This window comes from Xyrauchen texanus, chromosome 22 (assembly GCF_025860055.1).
Source record: "Xyrauchen texanus isolate HMW12.3.18 chromosome 22, RBS_HiC_50CHRs, whole genome shotgun sequence".
In the NCBI taxonomy this organism is placed as follows: Eukaryota; Metazoa; Chordata; class Actinopteri; order Cypriniformes; family Catostomidae; genus Xyrauchen; species Xyrauchen texanus.
In genome coordinates, this window is record NC_068297.1 from 904,918 (window position 1) to 927,293 (window position 22,376).

Below are 22,376 nucleotides of genomic sequence, written 5' to 3' on the forward strand. Positions count from 1 at the left end.
CATTAACAACCTGCTTGACACACGCGCGCGCACACACACACACACACACAACGCAGAATGTTTCATGCGCACCGGGCTCCAAAATACAGCCGAGAAACAGAAACACAGACACTAACATCTGGACACACACACACACACACACAATGAGAGCGCGTCGGAACATCTGAGGACACATCAGTCTGCGCGCGCGTGAGTATGAGCTTTGACGGAAACTTCCTTCCAGCGTTCCATTCTGTGTTTGATACATTGTATCGCAGCGCGAGCGAGCGGCGTGTTTGATCTCGACACTGTCCGAGTTCCGCCGCCGCTCACACCTTTCCACTGGACTACATGCGATTTCACTTTTACTCGCTGTGTTTTAAGTGTAGCATCTAAACAACTGCACACCTTCCGACATCTTTAACACAAGCTCATACACAATTTAAGGCGTAAAAGTTCTTCGTAGAAGGTCATTGATCAAAAGTTCGTCATCACCGTGTCGCCGTCGGTGCTGTAGTGTTGGCTCGTTTAAGAATAGAAGTATCTTGTAATGCGCTTATTTGTGTTTTAACAACTTTAGTGCAAGTTAGATAGACTTGTCTGTCGTTTACAGGGTTCATATTACCATTATAACAATGTTGAAACGCATTAAGTGAGAACTTTGTGGCTTCCGTGGAACATATGGCATAAAGACACAGCTGGAGGTTTGAAGCTGATGTCAGAGCAGCTGACTACACACACACACACACACACACACACAGCTCACATGGACGTGAGATAGAGACTTGCGTTTGGTCTGCTGGTGCTGTGGAAGTATTCTTCAGCTTTACTTTCTGATGTGTGTCATGTTTTATGAAGGGTTTGTTTGTGCATGACTGGATTTACTCATTCAATGCTGCTGTTTGAAAGGAAGCGCTCAAACTAAAGACCAACTTCTCTAAACACTCCTGTAATAAGGTATTTGATGCATTTATACGTGTAAATATGAGTTTGAACCGGTTCCTTTGTTGAATCCTCCGTTACACTGAGATATGGAAGTTGTCACATGTTCAGTTTAACGATAATAACATGTTCATTTTGACAGTTGTTTTGGTGCATGCAACACCACATTTTATTTGGAAAGCTTTGAAATAAGTCCTCTGTGGTTTTGAATGCAGTATGCAATAGGATTAGGTTCTCGTGTTCATTTTCAAGGTATATCAAGTGTTTCAACGGGTTTGAATTGCTTTTATCGGGCTATAATGTCTTTGTTAAACTGTGAATGAACTGGTCTTGATTGTATAAGTTCATTTGGACAGTTCATAAAGTGCAGTTGCACATTGCAACGATGCATTTGATATAAAGCCGCTTGGAAACGCATTACTTTTATCTAGTCTAAATTAGACTAGTTAGTGTTTCTGAGATAACAGTTGTGTTAAGTTGTCAGTGACACAACAGTATTGATTGTGCAATAGTTGCTATAGTTGTGCATTGAAACAGGACAGTTTGCAAACGCACAAGTCGGCTTTTTCCCTCTTTTAATGTAGTGTGCAGTGGGGTTGGGTTGCTTTTGATTGTCTCCGCTGGCCTGTAGATGCATCGTTAGGTCTGTGTGTTATGAATGGCTGCCCGGCGTTTATTTAACATCCAGTTTTTCCTGTTTTCCGGCAGGTCACAGAAATAAGAATGGAGTTCCCGGACCATAGCCGGCAGTTGCTGCAGTGCCTGAGTCAGCAGAGGCATCAAGGTTTCCTCTGTGACTGCACCGTCCTCGTCGGACAGACTCGATTCAGAGCGCACCGGGCCGTTCTGGCCTCCTGCAGTATGTACTTCCACCTCTTCTACAGGGATCAGCTGGACAAAAGGGACGTTGTGCTTCTGAACAGTGACATTGTGACGGCCCCAGCTTTCGGCTTGCTTCTTGAATTTATGTATGAGGGCAAACTGGAATTCAGCTCGCTGCCTGTCGAGGACATCTTGGCCGCCGCCAGCTACCTGCACATGTACGACATTGTGAAAGTGTGCAAAGGAAAGTTAAAGGACAAGGACCTGAGCTTCCTGGATGAGAAGATCAGAGACGGGATGGTCACGAGCTGTTTGGATAAGGAAAACTGTGCAGAAGCATGCCGGCATGCGCCACAGGCCCCCAAGAGAGCCGCCACGGCAGACCGTGACATGGACAACTGCGACATGAGCCCTGCTGTCACGGATCATGATAGGCCCGTGCCGGCAGCGCAGAAGGCGAACGGTCACCCTGCCGGGTCACCGGACCTTGTAGGTGTCAATTATGTGTCAGCAGAGGACGACCCTTGTGTCCGAACAGCTGGAAAAACAAAAGCTGATGTCAGGAGTTCAGCCACCGGTGTGTCCCAGAGGACGGCGGATGACATGGACTGCGCTCTGGATTTGTCTTTTAAGCCTCTGTCGAGCAGAGATGCCTTCCACCCCTCCTTCGTCTCGGGACAGCTGGCCCTCGACAGCCAGCAGCAGGCCACGGAGCCACTTGTTAAAGACGAACACGACTTTCTGTCAGAGCAGGAGGACGGCGAGCCCGTGAGCCCCGTGAGCCGGCGCTTTGGGAATAGCGCCAGGAACTCAGTGGTGACAGGGTTCGCTGCCCTCTTCCCCGGCAACAACGGCCCGACCGTGGACGACGACCTGATGGAGGGGGAGGGGCCGGGGGGAGGCCGGTTGCTCGGAGACAGCGAGGGGGACGACGAAGATGATCTGGCATCCTCGGACATCTCCACGTCCAGCGGCATGCTGTTATCCGGCGGCCAGCAAGTCTGCGTGTGTCCGCTCTGCAGCAAAGTCTTCCCGAGCCCGCACGTGTTGCAGTTGCACCTCAGCTCACACTTCCGAGAGAAAGACGGGGTGCGTTCCAAACTCTCGCCCGACGGATCGGTGCCGACGTGCTCGCAGTGCGGCAAGACGTTCTCCTGCATGTACACGCTCAAGCGGCACGAGCGCACGCACTCCGGCGAGAAGCCCTACACGTGCGGCCAATGCGGAAAGAGCTTCCAGTACTCGCACAACTTGAGTCGGCACGCCGTCGTGCACACGCGTGAGAAGCCGCACGCGTGCAAGTGGTGCGAACGACGCTTCACGCAGTCTGGGGATCTGTACCGCCACATCCGAAAGTTTCACTGCGGCCTCGTCAAAACCCTCGCCATTGGATAGCCGCGGTGTCACCAAACTCGTCGCGATGAAGTATTTATCACGTTCTTTGATAGAAAAGCAAGTAATACAAATATCAAATATTTAGCGGTTGGCTGAACGTTTGTTTTGCAATGCACAGATTTCAGACGCACTTATAATGCAATGGATTAAACTGGCAAGGAAGCGCCTTTAAAACAGTTCCTCAAACCGTCCAGAAGATTTGATGTTCAACTATAGTGTAAAAGTCATTTCAATTTGACCTCCTTCATTCACAGAGACACTCAAAGTCTGTCTGTCCTCAATTGAACTGTTCTGGATGTATAGAGAGGTAGATGTTATTATGGGAATGCAATGGTGATATTTATATATATATGTATGTATATATTATGTGGATCTACTGAAGGGTTTTGCCAACATATAAGTGACATTGCCTTTGAAAGCTACTGTCCGATGTGTCAGTTGTAATTAAGTTTCTTAATTCGTAAATGAAGGACTGGTTAAGTGCATACTACTGTCTGAAGTACACTAATCCTAGCGGTTCCCGCGTCCGCTAATAGCAACTGGTTTCTCTGGAACATGTCTCCGTTTTCCTTCTTTCAGTGAACGGAGAACATGGATGCATTTGAGCCTCTGAGACTGTCTCGAAGTGGTCATTATTTCACGTGTTCGGTCGATTGTAGATGAAGAAATGTCACACTAGCACTGAGAGAAATCCACGTCACGCGCCCGTGTGTTTGTCCGTCCTGAGAACACTTGAGTAGTTATTTATTAGTTGTTTTTTGGTTCAGGGTTTACTGTAGACTTGAGATTTAAAGTAGAGGAAATGTCTGTGCTAATATTGGGATAATTGATTAATCTCTGTACTGTGTGTGCCGATCTGGACGTGTGGAGAAGCCATCGGGAATGAAGTTTGACTTCACTGATGCTAACAAGCACTTCCTTTGTAGTTTCTAGAGAACACTGATATACTGTAGGCTGCTATTTCTAACTGTGTATTTATATTAAATATGTATTTAATTTATAAGATTATCGTCACGTGTTCGTCAGGGCTACCGATCTCGTTAAAGCTGCGATGCTTCCCTTTGATGTCGGAGTAACAATGATTGTTGCGACGATACTGTAACGGATAAACCCGTGATTGACACCGTGACGTCAGAGCTATAGCTTCAGGAACTGTCCTAAACTACCGAATCATATTTGAAGATTTATGCATTTATGCATTTTCAATTTCATCAACGAATCTTTAGTCAAATTAATTAAACCCGACATTTAAAAAAATATATATATTTTATGTTTTATTCATTTAATTTTGTGAAATGCAACACAATTTGAAAATAGTTGACAAATGGGCTCAAACATTATTATTTTTTTGGTCCGTGCATGTAAAAAGCAAGTATATGCATCGATTATCTGCGTTCGACGACGCGATTGGCTGCTTCGCGCCACGTGACTGCATGTTGCACATTTGTGTCAGATATTCTCATGTCAGTTTTAACACTGGAAATAAATACCTGACATTATTTCACCTGCTGGTAATTTAGACGAATTGTGTGATTGCAGATGAACAAACGCAGATGCAATGTTTGGGATTTTCCTCGTTTATTTACATGCTCATACAGCAGGTCACGTGCTGTTATAATCGCATGATATTTATCATGACGGCTCTTTTCGTTCTTACCCATCTGTAAAAGCCAATCCATGCAATAATGAACACAGGACCGGATAATTACTCGTGCGCCTCTTTGATGGTGACGTACAGGATGCATCGGGCTCCTTTGTCATTCTGTAAAACTGTTTATGAAATCTGTCTAAAGTTTCAAACTGTGAAGATGTATAATCAGAAGTCATATTTATTGATTTGTTTCTACTAGACTTTGTAGAAGTGCCATTAGATGTAATATCATGTTTTGATATATATAAAAACAAATGCTTGATTGTTAGTGGATGTAGAAGACAATCGGTTTGATTTGAACTTGCTTGTTTGGTAACTTATTTTGATTTTCTGGCATTTGTTTGTTTGTTTTCTGGGCACGTTTGAACACTTTGTGCCCTTGTGTGTGTGTGTGTCTGTGTGTGTGTACATGTGACAATCTTTTATCTTTATTTAGATTAAGCATAGATTAAACAACCTTTTCTGTGGCTTTACTGTGTTTTAATTAAGTCCAATTATTAATAAAGAACACGAATAAATGCAACGTTGCAAGAATCGCCAAAGTAAATATCCACTTCAGCCTCCGTTTTCCATAAGCGACATTCCCAGAGTTATGGAAAACTGTCATGGAAATACAATTATAGTTTTGAAGTTTGGAAAAGTCCATTTTAATTTTTTAAAAGTAGCAAAAATGTCTATATTGACTAGAAATATTTACATTTACATTCTTTTTAATTGCACTTTCTTTAAAATGATCATCTGCTGAACTACATGGGAACTAATATGGCTTTATTATAAATAACTTGTTTTTATCATATTAATTATTTGATCATTGAAAGTACAAATTGAATTAAAATATATAATTTTAGAATTCACTCATTAACAATCTCATTAACGCTCTGTAGGTCCATACAATGCAAGTGGATGGGGACCACAACTTTGAAGCTCCAAAAAGCAAATAAAGGCAGCATAAAAGTAATCCACAAGACTCCAGTGGTTTAATCCATGTCTTCAGAAGTGATATGATAGGTGTGAGTGAGAAACAGATCAATATTTAAGTCATTTTCTACTATAAATCTACACTTTCACTTTCACATAAGACTCCAGTGGTTTAATCCATGTCTTCAGAAGTGATATGATAGGTGTGGGGGAGAAACAGATCAATATTTAAGTCATTTTCTACTATAAATCTACACTTTCACTTTCACATAAGACTCCAGTGGTTTAATCCATGTCTTCAGAAGTGATATGATAGGTGTGGGGTGAGAAACAGATCAATATTTAAGTAGTTTTCTACTATAAATCTACACTTTCACTTTCAGAAAGTGAAACTTAACGGCACCACATGTGACTTTCAGACGTAAAAGTGAAAGTGAAGATTTAGAGTAAAAAAAAGGACTTAAATATTGATCTGTTTCTCACTCACACCTATCATATCACTTCTGAAGACATGGATTAAACCACTGGAGTCTTATGTGAAAGTGAAAGTGTAGATTTATAGTAGAAAATGAGTTAAATATTGATCTGTTTCTCACTCACACCTATCATATCACTTCTGAAGACATGGATTAATTTTATGCTACATTTATGTGCTTTGTGGAGCTTCAAAGTTCTGGTCACCATCCACTTGCATTGCATGGACCTACAGAGCTGAACTATTTAAAAAAAAATCTTGGATTAACAAAAGATATTCGGATTATAGTATAAACTTGCTAATTGAAGTTTAACACACACACACTTGCACTTCTGCATGTCTATTTAATTCAGTGTTTCCGTAATGAAAACAAAAACACCTTATTGGACACTCATTTGCATTCCGAGCAAACAAACAAGTCACGCTGCATTCCGGGGAAAGAACGGCGTGACTAATTCACGATCTCAAAGCCAATTCACTGGTCATACTCGTTCTCAGCGACTGGGATCCTAATTATTCTCCGTCTGCACATCTAAAGAAATCCAGCTGCTCGATGCGATTCCCAGAACCCTCCCCCCATCCAGACCACATGCTTTGAGAGCGAACGACCCCCATCTACCCCTCCAGATACCCCCGGCCCCGTCCCACTCACTCTTTTGTTTGGAGTCAGTCCTTAATGTGTCTATTGTCCGCAGCACCTCTCAAGTTCTGCCTTGAAGCTCAGTTAACCGCTGTGGATGTGACGGTTTAGACCGGTTTAGAGACAGAACGTCGTGTAAATAAGGGCGTGTGATGGGTCATTAGAGATTAATACAGACTGGAGTCGTAGTAGTCTATGATTGACTTCGTAATAACGATTTAATTTGCAGATATCCGCCGTAAACTGTGTCACGGGTCTGTTCTGTTGGTCACCACTTGATGTCTGATGTAAATTCAAGGTCCTGAAGCAAAACCAGCTGATAACTAGCAAACAAGGAAGCCATGACTAGTCCTCTCTGATAAGGACGTTGTCTTCTCTTGGACTTAATGAGATGTGCGTGTTTGCCCTCGCTTATCAAAAACCTTAGTGCAATTTCCATTTTACCAGCGCAAGCACATTTGCATGTATTCCCAGGTGACAGGAAGTCTTTGTAGGAGACGTGAAGTTGAAACTTGGATGTCTTCACCTCGCAAGGCCAGCGGTGGGAGACCTTGACCCCTGAACGGACGGACGGGGACATCTGGTGCCTCGCCATGTTTATATATTTATTTACCTCACAACAAAAGACAGGTGGTCACACTTGAAAAGGAGAGATTCAGCCACACACACACACACACACACACACACACACACACACACACACAAAATAAGAAAATAAGCAGTGCTCTGTCAGAGGCGAGACCTTTGTGTTTTCTTCCTTGAAGGGATCATTCACTGAAAAATTACAATTATTTTCTTCTGCAGAACACAAATGAAGATTTTTAGAAGAATGTTTCAGCTCTGTAGGCCCATACAATCCAAGTGGATGGTGACCAGAACTTTGAAGCTCCAAAAAGCACATAAAGGCAGCATAAAAGTAATCCACAAGACTCCAGTGGTTTAATCCATGTCTTCAGAAGTGATATGATAGGTGTGGGTGAGAAACAGATCAATAGTTAAGTCATTTTCTACTATAAATCTACACTTTCACTTTCACATAAGACTCCAGTGGTTTAATCCATGTCTTCAGAAGTGATGTGATAGGTGTGGGTGAGAAACAGATCAATATTTAAGTCGTTTTCTACTATAAATCTACACTTTCACTTTCACATAAGACTCCAGTGGTTTAATCCATGTCTTCAGAAGTTATGTGATACGTGTGGGTGAGAAACAGATCAATATTTAAGTCGTTTTCTACTATAAATCTACACTTTCACTTTCACATAAGACTCCAGTGGTTTAATCCATGTCTTCAGAAGTTATGTGATACGTGTGGGTGAGAAACAGATCAATATTTAAGTCGTTTTCTACTATAAATCTACACTTTCACTTTCACATAAGACTCCAGTGGTTTAATCCATGTCTTCAGAAGTGATATGATAGGTGTGAGTGAGAAACAGATCAATATTTAAGTCGTTTTCTACTATAAATCTACACTTTCACTTTCACATAAGACTCCAGTGGTTTAATCCATGTCTTCAGAAGTGATATGATAGGTGTGGGTGAGAAACAGATCAATATTTAAGCAGTTTTCTACTATAAATCTACACTTTCACTTTTACGTCTGAAAGTCACATTTGGTGCCCTAAGTTTCACTTTCTGAAAGTGAAAGTGGAGATTTAGAGTAACAAATAAAATAAATGTTGATCTGTTTCACACCCACACTTATCATATCACTTCTGAAGACATGGATTAAACCACTGGAGTCTTGTGGATTACTTTTATGCTGCATTTATGTGCTTTTTTGAGCTTCAAAGTTCTGGTCACCATGCACTTGCATTGTATGGACCTACAGAGCGGGGATATTCTTCTAAACATCTTCATTTGTGTTCTGTGATGACATGAGCGTGAGTAAATGAGAGAATAAATTTTTTTTTGATGAACTGTCCCTTTAATAATCCATGTACCGAAAAGCACTATGGAAGTCTCCTTTGGCACAGTGATGTATAAGATGGAAATACCATAGTGCTTATGTCTTGATTACCATAGCTACTTTTCAAAAGCATATTTTTTTTACAGTCGAATCGTTCACAAGCTGCACACGCAGGTGTCCATTGGTTTGTCCTGTACTGTATGTCCTAAAGTACTCCGTTAAACCAGGGGACCCTTGGTATGTAGAGAGGTGGAGCAGGGACCCCCGTTGCATATACTATATATTCCTTGAATAACGTGTAACGTGCGGGTAAGGGCAGCCGGTGGACTTCTGGTGCCCTGCTAGAGTAAGATGGTGCCCCCCTAGGGAGTCCCTATATGCAGAATACACCATCAGCGTAGGGCACCAACTCACTAGGGGGCACCATCTTACCCTGGCAGGGTGCCAGAAGTCCACCGGCTGCCCTTACTCGCACGTTACATGTTATTCAAGGACCAGAAAGCGGTTGCGGAACACGGATTATAGCTTCACGCTCATATCACGCGAACCCCTCGCCCCGTCCACCTGGAACTCTGCGTAGGGCATCGATTTGGACAGCAGCGGCCCTGCCAACGCAGACTGTGTAATATGCATATAGGGAGCGGCGCGACTGCCTCTCGCTCACGTGCCAGTGATTATTACGAGTGCCGGTGGTGATCAAACCATAATTTGAGGACCCCCGCAGCACCACCGCAGACCCCCTGTTGAATACCCTCGCGTTAAACTGTTAGAGAAACCGCTTCAAATAATACGATCCGTGCGGGAGACATCCGGATGATCCAGAGTAAACCGCGACCCGATTCAGACAGTTTCGCCAAGCCGTCCAAGAACACTCAAAATAGCGATTAATTCACGAATCGCGTTACAGCGCTAGTTACGCTAATATACAGGCAATAGAAAATATTTAAAAACACTTTGTCTGAATCATCCTGAAGGCTTCCTGAAGTGTTCATATTATTCAGTTTCGACAATCTGTTTGAGCAATTAAAGAAATATTCCTTTAATTACCACAAAAATGTATTTCGACTCGTCCCTCCTTTTTCTTTAATAAAGCACAAACGTGTGTTCCAGTGAGACACTTACAATGGAAGTCAATGGGATCCATTTTTAGAGGGTTTAAAGGCAGAAATGTGTCGTTTATAATTATATTAAAGCACTTCCATTAAATCTTATGTTAAAACGTGCATATTATATGAGCTGTAAAGTTGTTTAAATCGTCGTTTTAAGGTTTATGGCGTTGTCGTCATGGCAACGAAGTTGTAAAATTGGATATAACTTTACACAGATGCGGTTAGTACGTGATTTTATCATAACATATACCAATAATATGGAAATCATGACAGTGACATCATCATAAGGGCGTGTCTTTCATGCTGTGTTGGACACGAGCTCATGGAGTAGAGGAGGTGTCACCCCTTCACTTCAATACACGTGTATTTATAGCGTTTGCATCAGCGAGGCAGGACTGTCTGTACAGCTGTTTCCGTACTAATTGGGGGTGGAAACGGAGCCACACGTCTGGACTTTAGTCCGTCCAGGAGTCAGCGGGACCCGTCGTGCCATCAGGGGGCCCCTGGCATGTGGCGCAGGGAAAAACGAGCCGCTTCGGAAGTCGTGGCTGTGACCTTTTACAGTAAAGCGCTAATGATAAAACGGCCCAACAGCTGCACAGACCACAAACAAAAGCACATCACCATATACGTGAAGGGCGAGACAGAGGGGTACACATCAGACCAAATATTAATACACAACATGATTATCTTATTACAGGAATGGTTCGGCCTAAAATGAAAGTTCTGGCATCAAATACAGATTGTAATCAGATTAGAAAGTAATTAATGTAATCTAATTACTTTACTCGAAAAGTAGTGTAACAGTACATTTAAAATGATTGTAACCGGATTACAGTTACTTATGGTCAATCTGGTTACAATTTTGGAGAGGTTCGAATGCAATCAAGCTAAAAACGATAAAGCACCAGAATAGTTTAATAAATAATAGTCAAGTCATTTGGACTACATTTGATACTTTTAACGGAATATTTTGGGTTCAATACAAGAAGCTCAATCGACAGAGTTTGTGGCATAATGTAATTTCGACTCGTCAATGGGGTTTAATCTGTAAACATTAAAATACTATTATGTAACAATATGTGCGTTACGGTCATATAATCACTTACTAACTGCATGTGTGGAAAGTTAAAGACAATTATACAACTTGGTTCCCATGACGATGTCAACAATCCCTAAAACGACTGCAAAAGAGTTAAAGAACGTCAATAACCACAACTTGTAAAATTGTAAACAGTCCTCATAAACCACAAACACAGCCGTAGAGTAACAAGTTATATTCAGCTGCTGCCCTCTAGTGGCAAATTAGACACATTCCAGTTAAAACCACATTCAAAACCAGATTAAACAGTCGTCGTTTGACCTGGACTAGAGTTCACGAGGGTTCAGCAAACCTGCCTTTATGATAAGACACACATTTGATAATTTGCATATTAAATGACCATAATATAATGATGATGTCTCCTAGCTATAAATGAGCAAACAATGACTTGTTTGAATAGCTAATAACCAATAACAATAACCACGCAAGAGGAGCGAGACACAAATTTGGGAACTGATCAAGGAATTTATTTCAACAATCATGAGTATGTACACAAGTGAACAGCATGCATATATATATATATATATATATATATATATATATATATATATATATATATATATATATATAAATAAATAAAATAGTCATCTCATTTACATTCATTGCTAACGATTAAAATCACATCTGCATAATTCTCAAAGTCGTCTCGGCTGTCGTCCAATGAACGGCAAGATCAGGACGAGCAGTTCAAGCAGAGGACTTGGTCGTAACGTTCACTATAACTGTGAACAGAGAATAAACATGTGCGTGACGGGTCAGAGCACAAGAAACACGGATCGACAAAACGGGTCAAACTGTTAGTATAAGATGTAGTGAGCAAGTCCAAAATTCAATGTCAACTAGATGAAAGCATGTACCGGTAAAAGAGGCTTTACACCATGTAAGATTATTTTGTTAGAAATTAACAATTTCAGGGGGTCTGGGTAGTTTAGTGAGCATTGCCGCTGACTATCACACCTGGAGTCACGAGTTTGTATCCAGGGTGTGCTGATTGACTCGAGCCAGGACTCCTTAGCAACCAAATTGGCCCGTTTGCTAGGGAGGGTAGAGTCACGTGGGGTAACCTCCTCGTGGTCGCTATAATGTGGTTCTTGCTCTCGGTGGGGCGTGTGGTGAGTGACTCCAGTCAGGTCTCCTTAGCAACCAAATTGGCCCGGTTGCTAGGGAGGGTAGAGTCACATGGGGTAACCTCCTCGTGGTCACTATAATGTGGTTCTTGCTCTCGGTGGGGCGTGTGGTGAGTGACTCCAGTCAGGTCTCCTTAGCAACCAAATTGGCCCGGTTGCTAGGGAGGGTAGAGTCACATGGGGTAACCTCCTCGTGGTCACTATAATGTGGTTCTTGCTCTCGGTGGGGCGTGTGGTGAGTTGTGCGTGGATGCCGCGGAGAATAGCGTGAAGCCTCCACACGCGCTACGTCTCCATGGTAACACGCTCAACAAGCCACATGATAAAATGCGGATCTCGGAGTAGAGCCGCTGCTCCTTTGCGTCGAAAGGAGTCAGTTGAGGTGGTTTGGGCATCTGGTAAGGATGCCCCCTGGCGCCTCCCTAGGGAGGTGTTTCAGGCACGTCCAGCTGGGAGGAGGCCTCGGGGAAGACCCATCTCCACACTGGCCTGGGAACGCCTCGGGGTCCCCCAGTCAGAGCTGGTTAATGTGGCTCGGGATAGGGAAGTTTGGGGCCCCCTGCTGGAGGTGATTATTACAACCTTTAAGTCGGGCACAAGCAGAATAATCGGTTAAGAGATGACGATTAACCGCCGAATAATCGTTAAATTAATAGATTATCAAAATAATAGTTAGTTGCAACTTCCAAATAAGTGATTAAACTTTTTTTTCTATTGTAAATGTGATTTTGCATATTTGTTATTTCATGTTCAATAACGCATTTCATCAGTGAAATCGTCATTTTGCGTTTTTATATTACATTTACATTTACACATTTGGCAGACGCTTTTATCCAAAGTGATTAAAGTGCACTTATTACAGGGACAATCCCCCCGGAGCAACCTGGAGTTAAGTGTCTTACTCAAGGACACAATGGTGGTGACTGTGGGGATCAAACCAGCAACCTTCTGATTACCAATGTATTATACAGAGCACTTATTACAGGGACAATCCCCCCGGAACAACCTGGAGTTAAGTGTCTTACTCAAGGACACAATGGTGGTGACTGTGGGGATCAAACCAGCAACCTTCTGAGTACCAATGTATTATACAGAGCACTTATTACAGGGACAATCCCCCCGGAGCAACCTGGAGTTAAGTGTCTTACTCAAGGGCCCAACAGTGGCATCTTGGTGGTGCTGGGGCTTGAACCCCTGACCTTCTGGTCAGTAACCCTGAGCCTCAACCACTGAGCCACCACTGCCCCTTACAGAGTTATTGTTTGCGGCGCAGAGACTTACTATTGTAGTATAATGGTGCGTTCACATACAACGCGAAGTGAGCGTTTCATACGGCGAGATTACACAAAGTCAATGCAAAGACGCGAATAGACACGAATGGCGCGACTCAAACATGCGACAATGCTTCATTCTCGTATTCGCGCGAGTTTACATTTTCCAACTTGAGCGAGAAATCCGCATGGCACGTTGTCATGAAAGCCTATCAGCATTGAGATTGTCCGGATGTCACTGACGTACTGACGTAGTAGCAGAAGAAATCTGGAAAATTGGATGAAGACATTGTTGTAGCGGCGTGTGTGTGTGAGCACCCGGTAATTGTACGACAAAACGTCATACATGTGCAGAGACCGGACGAATAAATACATCGCTTGGAGAAATGTGAGCAAGGAAGTTGGACGACCTGGTAAGTTCTGAAAATATGCGCGACTACTCGATTCCAGCTATTGGTTGAACTTTACTATGAAGTAAGTCGTAGAAGCCCCGCCTCCTGTCCTTTTCCGGAAGAGAAGCGGGAATACATGCGGGTCGCGTTACTTGCAAGGCGAAAATGATATTCACGTTGTATGTGAACGCAACTAACTTGCAGTTTTATGCTTCAACAGCTAGAGGGCCAAACTTTACAGTGTAGCTTTAAATGTAACAGGTTCACTCACTCTGTAACCGTGCATAATGAGCAGCAGTGGTTGAAGCAGCTGTTGCACTGCTGGGTGCATGCGGTACACGCATGACGCTCACACTGAGAGCATGGCTGCCTCGAACCGGAGACCCTCTGACATACACAACACGCCGTAGGAGCTGCTGACGACCCTGAACACACATCCAAACAAGAGCTGTTACGACACTGTTCATGACAGACGGTGCAGGAAGTGACATCACAAAAAAACAATTTAAAAATGTGAAAAGATCTCATCTATTTTTGGACAGTCCGTGGTTGATCATCATCATGAGACACTGCATGGAGACACCGGCTGACCCTGATGGAAGTGATCTCTTATAGAATTACCCGAAACAGCGTTCCTCTTCTTCAATCTCCCATCAGAGCCGATGAGCGTCTGTCCTTTGAGCAGCGTCTGATGTCCGGAGACGGATGACGCAGTGGTGTGATCGGACACTTTAACACCAGATACGGGCTCGTCTCCGTCCACGTTCCAGATTCGACTCATCACAGTTTTAGTTCCATTGAAGAGCAGGTTTTTGGTCTTTTCTGAAAAAAAAAAAAAATACAGAAAATGTGAGACTGGAAAGACTGAATTCTGAAAAGAATACAATTTCAAAAGCAGTTTATTGTGCAACAAACAAACCAAAATAACCAGAAAAGATTTGGAATGATGTAGCTTCCATTAACACACACACACACACACACACACACACACATCACTCACACACTACACACACACACTCACTCACTCACTCACTCACTCACTCACATTCAAATGAGCTTTATTGGCATGACAAATTGTACATTGTATTGCCAAAGCATTTATATGAGCATGAAAAATAACAGTAGAACAAATTCTGTATTGAACAAATGTGGGGAAAAAATAAAAATAATAATATATATATATATATATATATATATAATAATTAACAGTGTATATACTTTCATTGGTGTGTGTGTGTGTGTAAATGGGCGCATCACTGTTTGGTCGACTCTTCCCTCTGTTTGTGGCAGGATTTGATGTATTTTGTCTCTTTGTTCACCAAGTAAATATTGAGCTTGTGCATCATTCTTATTGAAGTTGGGACAAATCATTTCAAATTTGGGAAAGAAGTGTTTGGGAATGTCATTATAATTAGGGCAGGTGGTGAAGAAGTGCAGCTCGGTTTCTATTTGACCTTGGTTACAGTACGGGCATAACCTGCTGTCTGTCTGTATCTGCCCTTCTCTATAGTCAGACTGTCTGTCTGTCTCTCTGTATCTGCCCTTCTCTATAGTCAGACTGTCTGTCTGTCTGTCTCTCTGTATCTGCCCTTCTCTATAGTCAGACTGTCTGTCTGTCTCTCTGTATCTGCCCTTCTCTATAGTCAGACTGTCTGTCTCTCTGTATCTGCCCTTCTCTATAGTCAGACTGTCTGTCTGTATCTGCCCTTCTCTATAGTCAGACTGCCCTTCTCTATAGTCAGACTGTCTGTCTCTCTGTATCTGCCCTTCTCTATAGTCAGACTGTCTGTCTGTCTGTATCTGCCCTTCTCTATAGTCAGACTGTCTGTCTGTCTCACTGTATCTGCCCTTCTCTATAGTCAGACTGTCTGTCTGTCTCACTGTATCTGCCCTTCTCTATAGTCAGACTGTCTGTCTGTCTCTCTGTATCTGCCCTTCTCTATAGTCAGACTGTCTGTCTGTCTCACTGTATCTGCCCTTCTCTATAGTCAGACTGTCTGTCTCTCTGTATCTGCCCTTCTCTATAGTCAGACTGTCTGTCTGTCTCTCTGTATCTGCCCTTCTCTATAGTCAGACTGTCTGTCTGTATCTGCCCTTCTCTATAGTCAGACTGTCTGTCTGTCTGTATCTGCCCTTCTCTATAGTCAGACTGTCTGTCTCTCTGTATCTGCCCTTCTATATAGTCAGACTGTCTGTCTGTCTGTATCTGCCCTTCTCTATAGTCAGACTGTCTGTCTGTCTCACTGTATCTGCCCTTCTCTATAGTCTGACTGTCTGTCTCTCTGTATCTGCCCTTCTCTATAGTCAGACTGTCTGTCTGTCTGTATCTGCCCTTCTCTATAGTCAGACTGTCTGTCTGTCTGTATCTGCCCTTCTCTATAGTCAGGCTGTCTGTCTGTATCTGCCCTTCTCTATAGTCAGGCTGGCTGTCTGTCTGTCTGTCTGTCTGTCTGTATCTGCCCTTCTCTATCATCAGGCTGTGGTCGCTCAGTCTGTACCTCGTCATGTGTTTCCTCAGTTTGTGTCTCTGACTGTACTCAGGTATTCTGCTGTCGTGTAATCTCTGTTTAGGGTCAAATAACATTGTAGTTTACTTTGTTTTTGTGTTGTTTCATTCCAATAAGTTCGGTACTTTTTTTTTTGTGTGTTAATCATGTGGTTGGGCCGGATTGTGTGGATGAGGGTGTCCTGAGGCTGATTATTGTTAGTCTGTGTGTGGAGCCTCAGGACCAGCTGAATGATGGGACTCTTCTCAGCGTTCACTTCATGGTTTTTAAGGGCTTTAAAATATCTCTCTCTCTCTCTCTCAAGTTAATATTCATTTATAAACACAATAATAATGTTTTAACTTAGAGTTCAGAAATCAATATTTGCTGGAATAATCCTGATTTTCAAAATCACAGCTGTCATGTGTCTTGGCACGCTCTCTGCCAAGTCTTTCACATTGCTGTTGGGCGACTTTATGCCACTCCTGGTGCAAAACTTCAAGCATCTCGGCTAGGGCTGCACGATTTGGACAAAAGGTCATTGTAACACTGTTAAAGGATGGGCAAGGAGGCGAGAACCGGCTTGTCAACATAAATGATAATTTAATTAAACCAAAAGCACAAACATAAACACACATGACGGACATGCCCGTAATTCATATTCTCTCTCTCTCTCTCTCTCTCTCTCTCTCAGCTTGGAACACATAGAATAATTATAAAGACATCAAAATAAGAAAGTATATACATTGAGGAAAATAAGTATTTGAACACCCTGCTATTTTGCAAGTTCTCCCACTTGGAAATCATGGAGGGGTCTGAAATTGTCATCGTAGGTGCATGTCCACTGTGAGAGACATAATCTAAAAAAAAAAATCCAGAAATCACAATGTATGATTTTTTAACTATTTATTTGTATGATACAGCTGCAAATAAGTATTTGAACACCTGTCTATCAGCTAGAATTCTGACCCTCAAAGACCTGTTAGTCTGCCTTTAAAATGTCCACCTCCACTCCATTTATTATCCTAAATTAGATGCACCTGTTTGAGGTCGTTAGCTGCATAAAGACACCTGTCCACCCCATACAATCAGTAAGAATCCAACTACTAACATGGCCAAGACCAAAGAGCTGTCCAAAGACACTAGAGACAAAATTGTACACCTCCACAAGGCTGGAAAGGGCTACGGGAAATTGCCAAGCAGCTTGGTGAAAAAAGGTCCACTGTTGGAGCAATCATTAGAAAATGGAAGGAGCTAAACATGACTGTCAATCTCCCTCGGACTGGGGCTCCATGCAAGATCTCACCTCGTGGGGTCTCAATGATCCTAAGGAAGGTGAGAAATCAGCCCAGAACTACACGGGAGGAGCTGGTCAATGACCTGAAAAGAGCTGGGACCACCGTTTCCAAGGTTACTGTTGGTAATACACTAAGACGTCATGGTTTTAAATCATGCATGGCACGGAAGGTTCCCCTGCTTAAACCAGCACATGTCAAGGCCCGTCTTAAGTTTGCCAATGACCATTTGGATGATCCAGAGGAGTCATGGGAGAAAGTCATGTGGTCAGATGAGACCAAAATAGAACTTTTTGGTCATAATTCCACTAACCGTGTTTGGAGGAAGAAGAATGATGAGTACCATCCCAAGAACACCATCCCTACTGTGAAGCATGGGGGTGGTAGCATCATGCTTTGGGGGTGTTTTTCTGCACATGGGACAGGGCGACTGCACTGTATTAAGGAGAGGATGACCGGGGCCATGTATTGCGAGATTTTGGGGAACAACCTCCTTCCCTCAGTTAGAGCATTGAAGATGGGTCGAGGCTGGGTCTTCCAACATGACAATGACCCGAAGCACACAGCCAGGATAACCAAGGAGTGGCTCTGTAAGAAGCATATCAAGGTTCTGGCGTGGCCTAGCCAGTCTCCAGACATAAACCCCATAGAGACTCTTTGGAGGGAGCTCAAACTCCGTGTTTCTCAGCGACAGCCCAGAAACCTGACTGATCTATAGAAGATCTGTGTGGAGGAGTGGGCCAAAATCCCTCCTGCAGTGTGTGCAAACCTGGTGAAAAACTACAGGAAACGTTTGACCTCTGTAATTGCAAACAAAGGCTACTGTACCAAATATTAACATGGATATTCTCAGGTGTTCAAATACTTATTTGCAGCTGTATCATACAAATAAATAGTTAAAAAATCATACATTGTGATTTCTGGATTTTTTTTTTAGATTATGTCTCTCACAGTGGACATGCACCTACGATGACAATTTCAGACCCCTCCATGATTTCTAAGTGGGAGAACTTGCAAAATAGCAGGGTGTTCAAATACTTATTTTCCTCACTGTAACTTAAATTTAAATGTACAAATTAAATTCATTGTACAAATTAACAGAGAAACAGATTACAATATCTGTGAACATTCGATACCACAGTGCTTTAACACATATATACATACACACACACATTACGGAGGGTCACTGTGGTGGACAGTAGGGAAACACACTGAGGTCAGACACACACACACACACACACACACACACACACACACACACACACACACACACACACACACACACACGTATCTGGCAGCCAGTGCTGCTGTCTGTCCCTCTCCTAGTAAGGTCTTTATCTGATCTATTTCAGTCATGGCTGTAAAGTCCTGTATTAAGTCAGTGAGTTTGTTGAAGTACAGTTCTCTGACTGAGCTGTATTTGTGACAGTGAAGGAGGAAGTGTGTCTCTGTCTCGATCTCTCCTGTCCTACACTGAACACACACCCTTTGCTCTCGGGGTAACCAGCTCTTTCTGTGTCTGCCGGTCTCGATGGCGAGACTGTGTTCACTCAGCCTGTACTTGCTCAGGATCCGTCTCTGCTTTGTGTCTCTCACACTCTGGAGATATTCTGCCAATTCATAATTTGATTTCAAAGTTCGATAGAATTGTAATTTACTTTGTGTTTTAGTTTCCTGATCCCAATGTTCCAGATATGTATTTTTAGACTGTTTGATAATTTGGTTTATTCTGATGTGTGTGTGAGAAGCAGTGCTGGTCTGAGACTGGTTAGAGTTAGTGGTTAGTGAGTCTCAGGACCAGCTGACTGAGGAGACTCTTTTCGGGGTTCAGTTCTTGGGTTTGTAGTGCTTTAAAATGTAAGCGTTTCTGTGGGACTTGATTTTAGATGCATCCAGAATTTGAGGGATCTTTTTTGCATATTAACAATCAATGGGAATCGGCCTAATTCTGCCCTGCATGCATTATTGGGTGTTTTCCTTTGTAGTTTTAGAATCATTCTGCAGAACTCTGTGTGTAGGGCTTCTGTTGGATGTCTGTCCCATCTAGTGTAGCTCTGATCACTGAGTGGACCCCAAACCTCACTTCCATACTTCCTGCCAGCCTGCCATTTCACTTGAACCCTCTTAAAAAGAACCAAACTGAGACCTTTTTTTCAGTTCAACCACAAACTAATAAATATATAAACAGTGAAAAAGTCTTCATATCCAAATGTTACCATCCACCTGTTTGTCCATTTTGTGATGGGATCTCATCCCACTAATCATCAACATTAGTTTTTGAAATAGTCAACTTGAATATTAGGGACGCTCCAATCAGGATTTTAACATCTGACACCGATCTCCAATTTTCCTCTCATCAATCGATGCTGATCATTTAACTTTTATCAGCAGCTGTCAACACTGGTTATCTGTAAACTTTCTGCTCAATGTCACTGTTAACTACAATTCCCTGTTGGTAAAACCAGTTAATGTTGGTTGATTGAATAATTCAGTATACAAAAAATATAAATGTAACTTTTTATTCTAGGCCTTAAAAACTAGTAGGCTTATACAAACTATTGTTTACTGTATATAAGACAGTCCTAAAGAATGAGGCTTGATGTCAAACTCAAGTTGAACTGATAATCCATTGGTGTAATTACATTTAAAGTGAACATTTTGGTTAGTTTGTCACCATTTAATTATTTGTATTCATTATTTTATTATATTTAATTTAGCAATGCATTATAGTAACTAAATATTTGATAGATTTATTATATGTATGTTCCTTTTCATTGTGTCGGATGTTGGTAATATTAGTTCCGCTTTCACTTGTTTCCGCGGGGGTGTAATAAGTGCGACACGCTCTCTCGTGAGAGGTAAACAAATGGTGGGAGACTGAAGAGCGCATGTTTCTGGACTCTACAGGTGTTACTGTTAATGGTGTTTGCTCAACAATCATTTAATAAAGATGTTTGAATTATACCCCATCTTGTAATCTGCGTTATTATTGTGATATCTGTGCCTTGCGGTTTAGATAAACAAACGGAACCGAACTCAAGAGCACTTCTGTTACTGTAAACATGGAGTTGTGGAGCACAGAACTGCTCCGAAAACACTGCAATAATGCGCTAATTTAATATAGAACTTATTAGAACTTTCTAATAAGTGACACAGGCCTAGGCCATCACATAAATAGCCGTTATTTATATTCGTTATTGACGTTTTAATCGGTCTGTTTGTCCGTTTGGGCTAGCTAAATTCTCTTTCACATGCCCCTTCAAAAATCCATTAACGACATTGTTAATGTGAAACCCCGATTAAATATTGTATTCAAAATTTGTTATCACAAATATTGTGATAACAATTTAGTTATTCTGCAGAATAGCTCCTAAAGTAAATGAACGTGGTTTTAATACGTTATAATGGCAATTTTTAGAGGGTTTAAAAAGGCAGAAATGTGATGCTTATAATTCACATTCATATAATGTGAATGCTGTTTCACTTGTGGATTATTTGAGGTGTAAAGTTGTTTAAATCATCGGTTAATGGTTGTCGTTACGTCGTCATGGCAACAGAGTTGTATAATTGTCTATATCTTCACACAGATGTGGCTAATGTGTGATTTAATGACAATAAAATCATATTAACACACACATTGTTTACGTCTTGTGTCTACACATTTAAAACGGTGAGTATTTTAATGTTTACAGATTAAACCCCATTGACTTCCATTGGAAGTGTCGAACTGGAACCCACATTTGTGCTATTTTAAAGAAAATGTGGAACGAGTCAACACACATTTTTGTGGTAATCAACATTATGACACGAATGCTGTTGATCGAGATTCACTTGTATTGAACCTGGAATATTCCTTTAAGCATATTGATTAAAAGACAGTGAATAATTGTCCTTATTGCTAATTACAGCGATTACATCGTTCACTTTGAACACATTAACAAGACAGACAAGTGATTATTAATGAAAGAGGCGATTGCAAAAACTAGTAATATTGCTTTGAAATGTTAATACTGTCGGTGATTGTAATAAAATGATTGAAATCTCACCGTAAATCTCTTGTTTGTATTTTAGTCCAAACACTCCATAGTTACTCATCTCTTTCTGGCCAACGTGAACTTTATACTGAGAGGAGAACGTCTCGCTGAACGGATACGAGCGTTTAGGCATTTTAAAAACGACAGAGAAGGAACAAAATCAACTAATACAAGTTACAACAACAAGGCAAAAAATACAAACAAACCGTGAGTCACACGCGTCCACTTCGCGCTTTAAGAAGTCTGATTCTGCTGCATCCTGATCTGCGGCGGACAGACACGAGCTCGCGATTACCGCCACCTGCTGTTCAGTGCGAGTATTACAACAACAATTGCTGCATCACCCTCAAGCATTGATACCGATGGGTTATTTCATTATTTAACCCCTTAACTCTTGTGCGTCAATTAAAAAAAGTTACTCAAAGTTCCTTAAGAGGACAAAAATGTCCACGTCAAGAAAACTGCCATAAATATAGTATATACTAATATTATTTTCCAATTTCACTAACTTAGATTTTTTAAACATCAGTCCTGATCATAACCATAGACTGTAAAAAAAGATGGCCGATGCCCCTTCGCTCTTTTCCATTGGTGAGAACTGAAGCCGCCAGTGTCCTGATATGGTGCTGACATCTTGGGACTTGAGTCTGCGCAGTTGCGATTTCGGGACCAGACCTGCGCAGTAGTGAGCAGGAAGTAAAGCCGCGAAATCAAGGCTCCGCCCTCACTCTCGCCGAATCAATCGCAAGCACACGCCCCTTTTGACTTATGACTTTTGGCGGTGTGAAATAATTAATTATAGAAATGTAGATATTAAATTTAAAGC

At 42.0% G+C, this 22,376-nt stretch overlaps 2 protein-coding genes across 9 annotated transcripts in view; one reads left to right on the plus strand and one right to left on the minus strand.

Moving 5' to 3' along the window:
* The window catches only part of LOC127662374 (apoptosis regulatory protein Siva-like), a 66,492-nt gene extending 44,610 nt beyond the window's left edge, over positions 1-21,882 (minus strand). For 6 of the 7 annotated variants that reach the window (XR_007972876.1, XR_007972877.1, XR_007972878.1 and 3 more), the window contains exons 1-3: positions 21,563-21,882; positions 14,357-14,557; positions 14,007-14,160 (exon numbers count right to left, since the gene is read on the minus strand). Coding sequence is in view for 3 of the 7 variants with exons in the window: in XM_052153507.1 (XP_052009467.1) it covers positions 14,007-14,160; positions 14,357-14,557; positions 21,563-21,683 (476 nt within the window). In the remaining 4 variants the exon portion in view is untranslated. Of the gene's footprint in view, positions 1-11,528; positions 11,668-14,006; positions 14,161-14,356; positions 14,558-21,562 lie in introns of those variants that run through there. The other variant, XM_052153509.1, reaches the window with a different exon arrangement.
* LOC127662358 (zinc finger and BTB domain-containing protein 18.2-like) lies at positions 39-5,296 on the plus strand. 2 transcript variants are annotated; one of them, XM_052153491.1, is made up of 2 exons: positions 39-189; positions 1,630-5,292. In XM_052153491.1, the coding sequence occupies exon 2, from the start codon at positions 1,645-1,647 to the stop codon at positions 3,136-3,138; it is 1,494 nt and encodes a 497-aa protein (XP_052009451.1). In that variant the 5' UTR covers positions 39-189; positions 1,630-1,644; the 3' UTR covers positions 3,139-5,292. The 2 variants fall into 2 exon arrangements, with proteins under 2 accessions (XP_052009451.1, XP_052009452.1); XM_052153492.1 differs by lacking the exon at positions 39-189 and adding an exon at positions 826-936 and having other exon boundaries at positions 1,630-5,296.
* Positions 21,883-22,376: the final 494 nt, after the last annotated feature.

Coding starts and splice junctions, on each gene's coding strand:
- LOC127662358 (XM_052153491.1), top strand. CDS start 1,645: ATGGAGTTCCCGGACCATAGCCGGCAGTTGCTGCAGTGCCTGAGTCAG.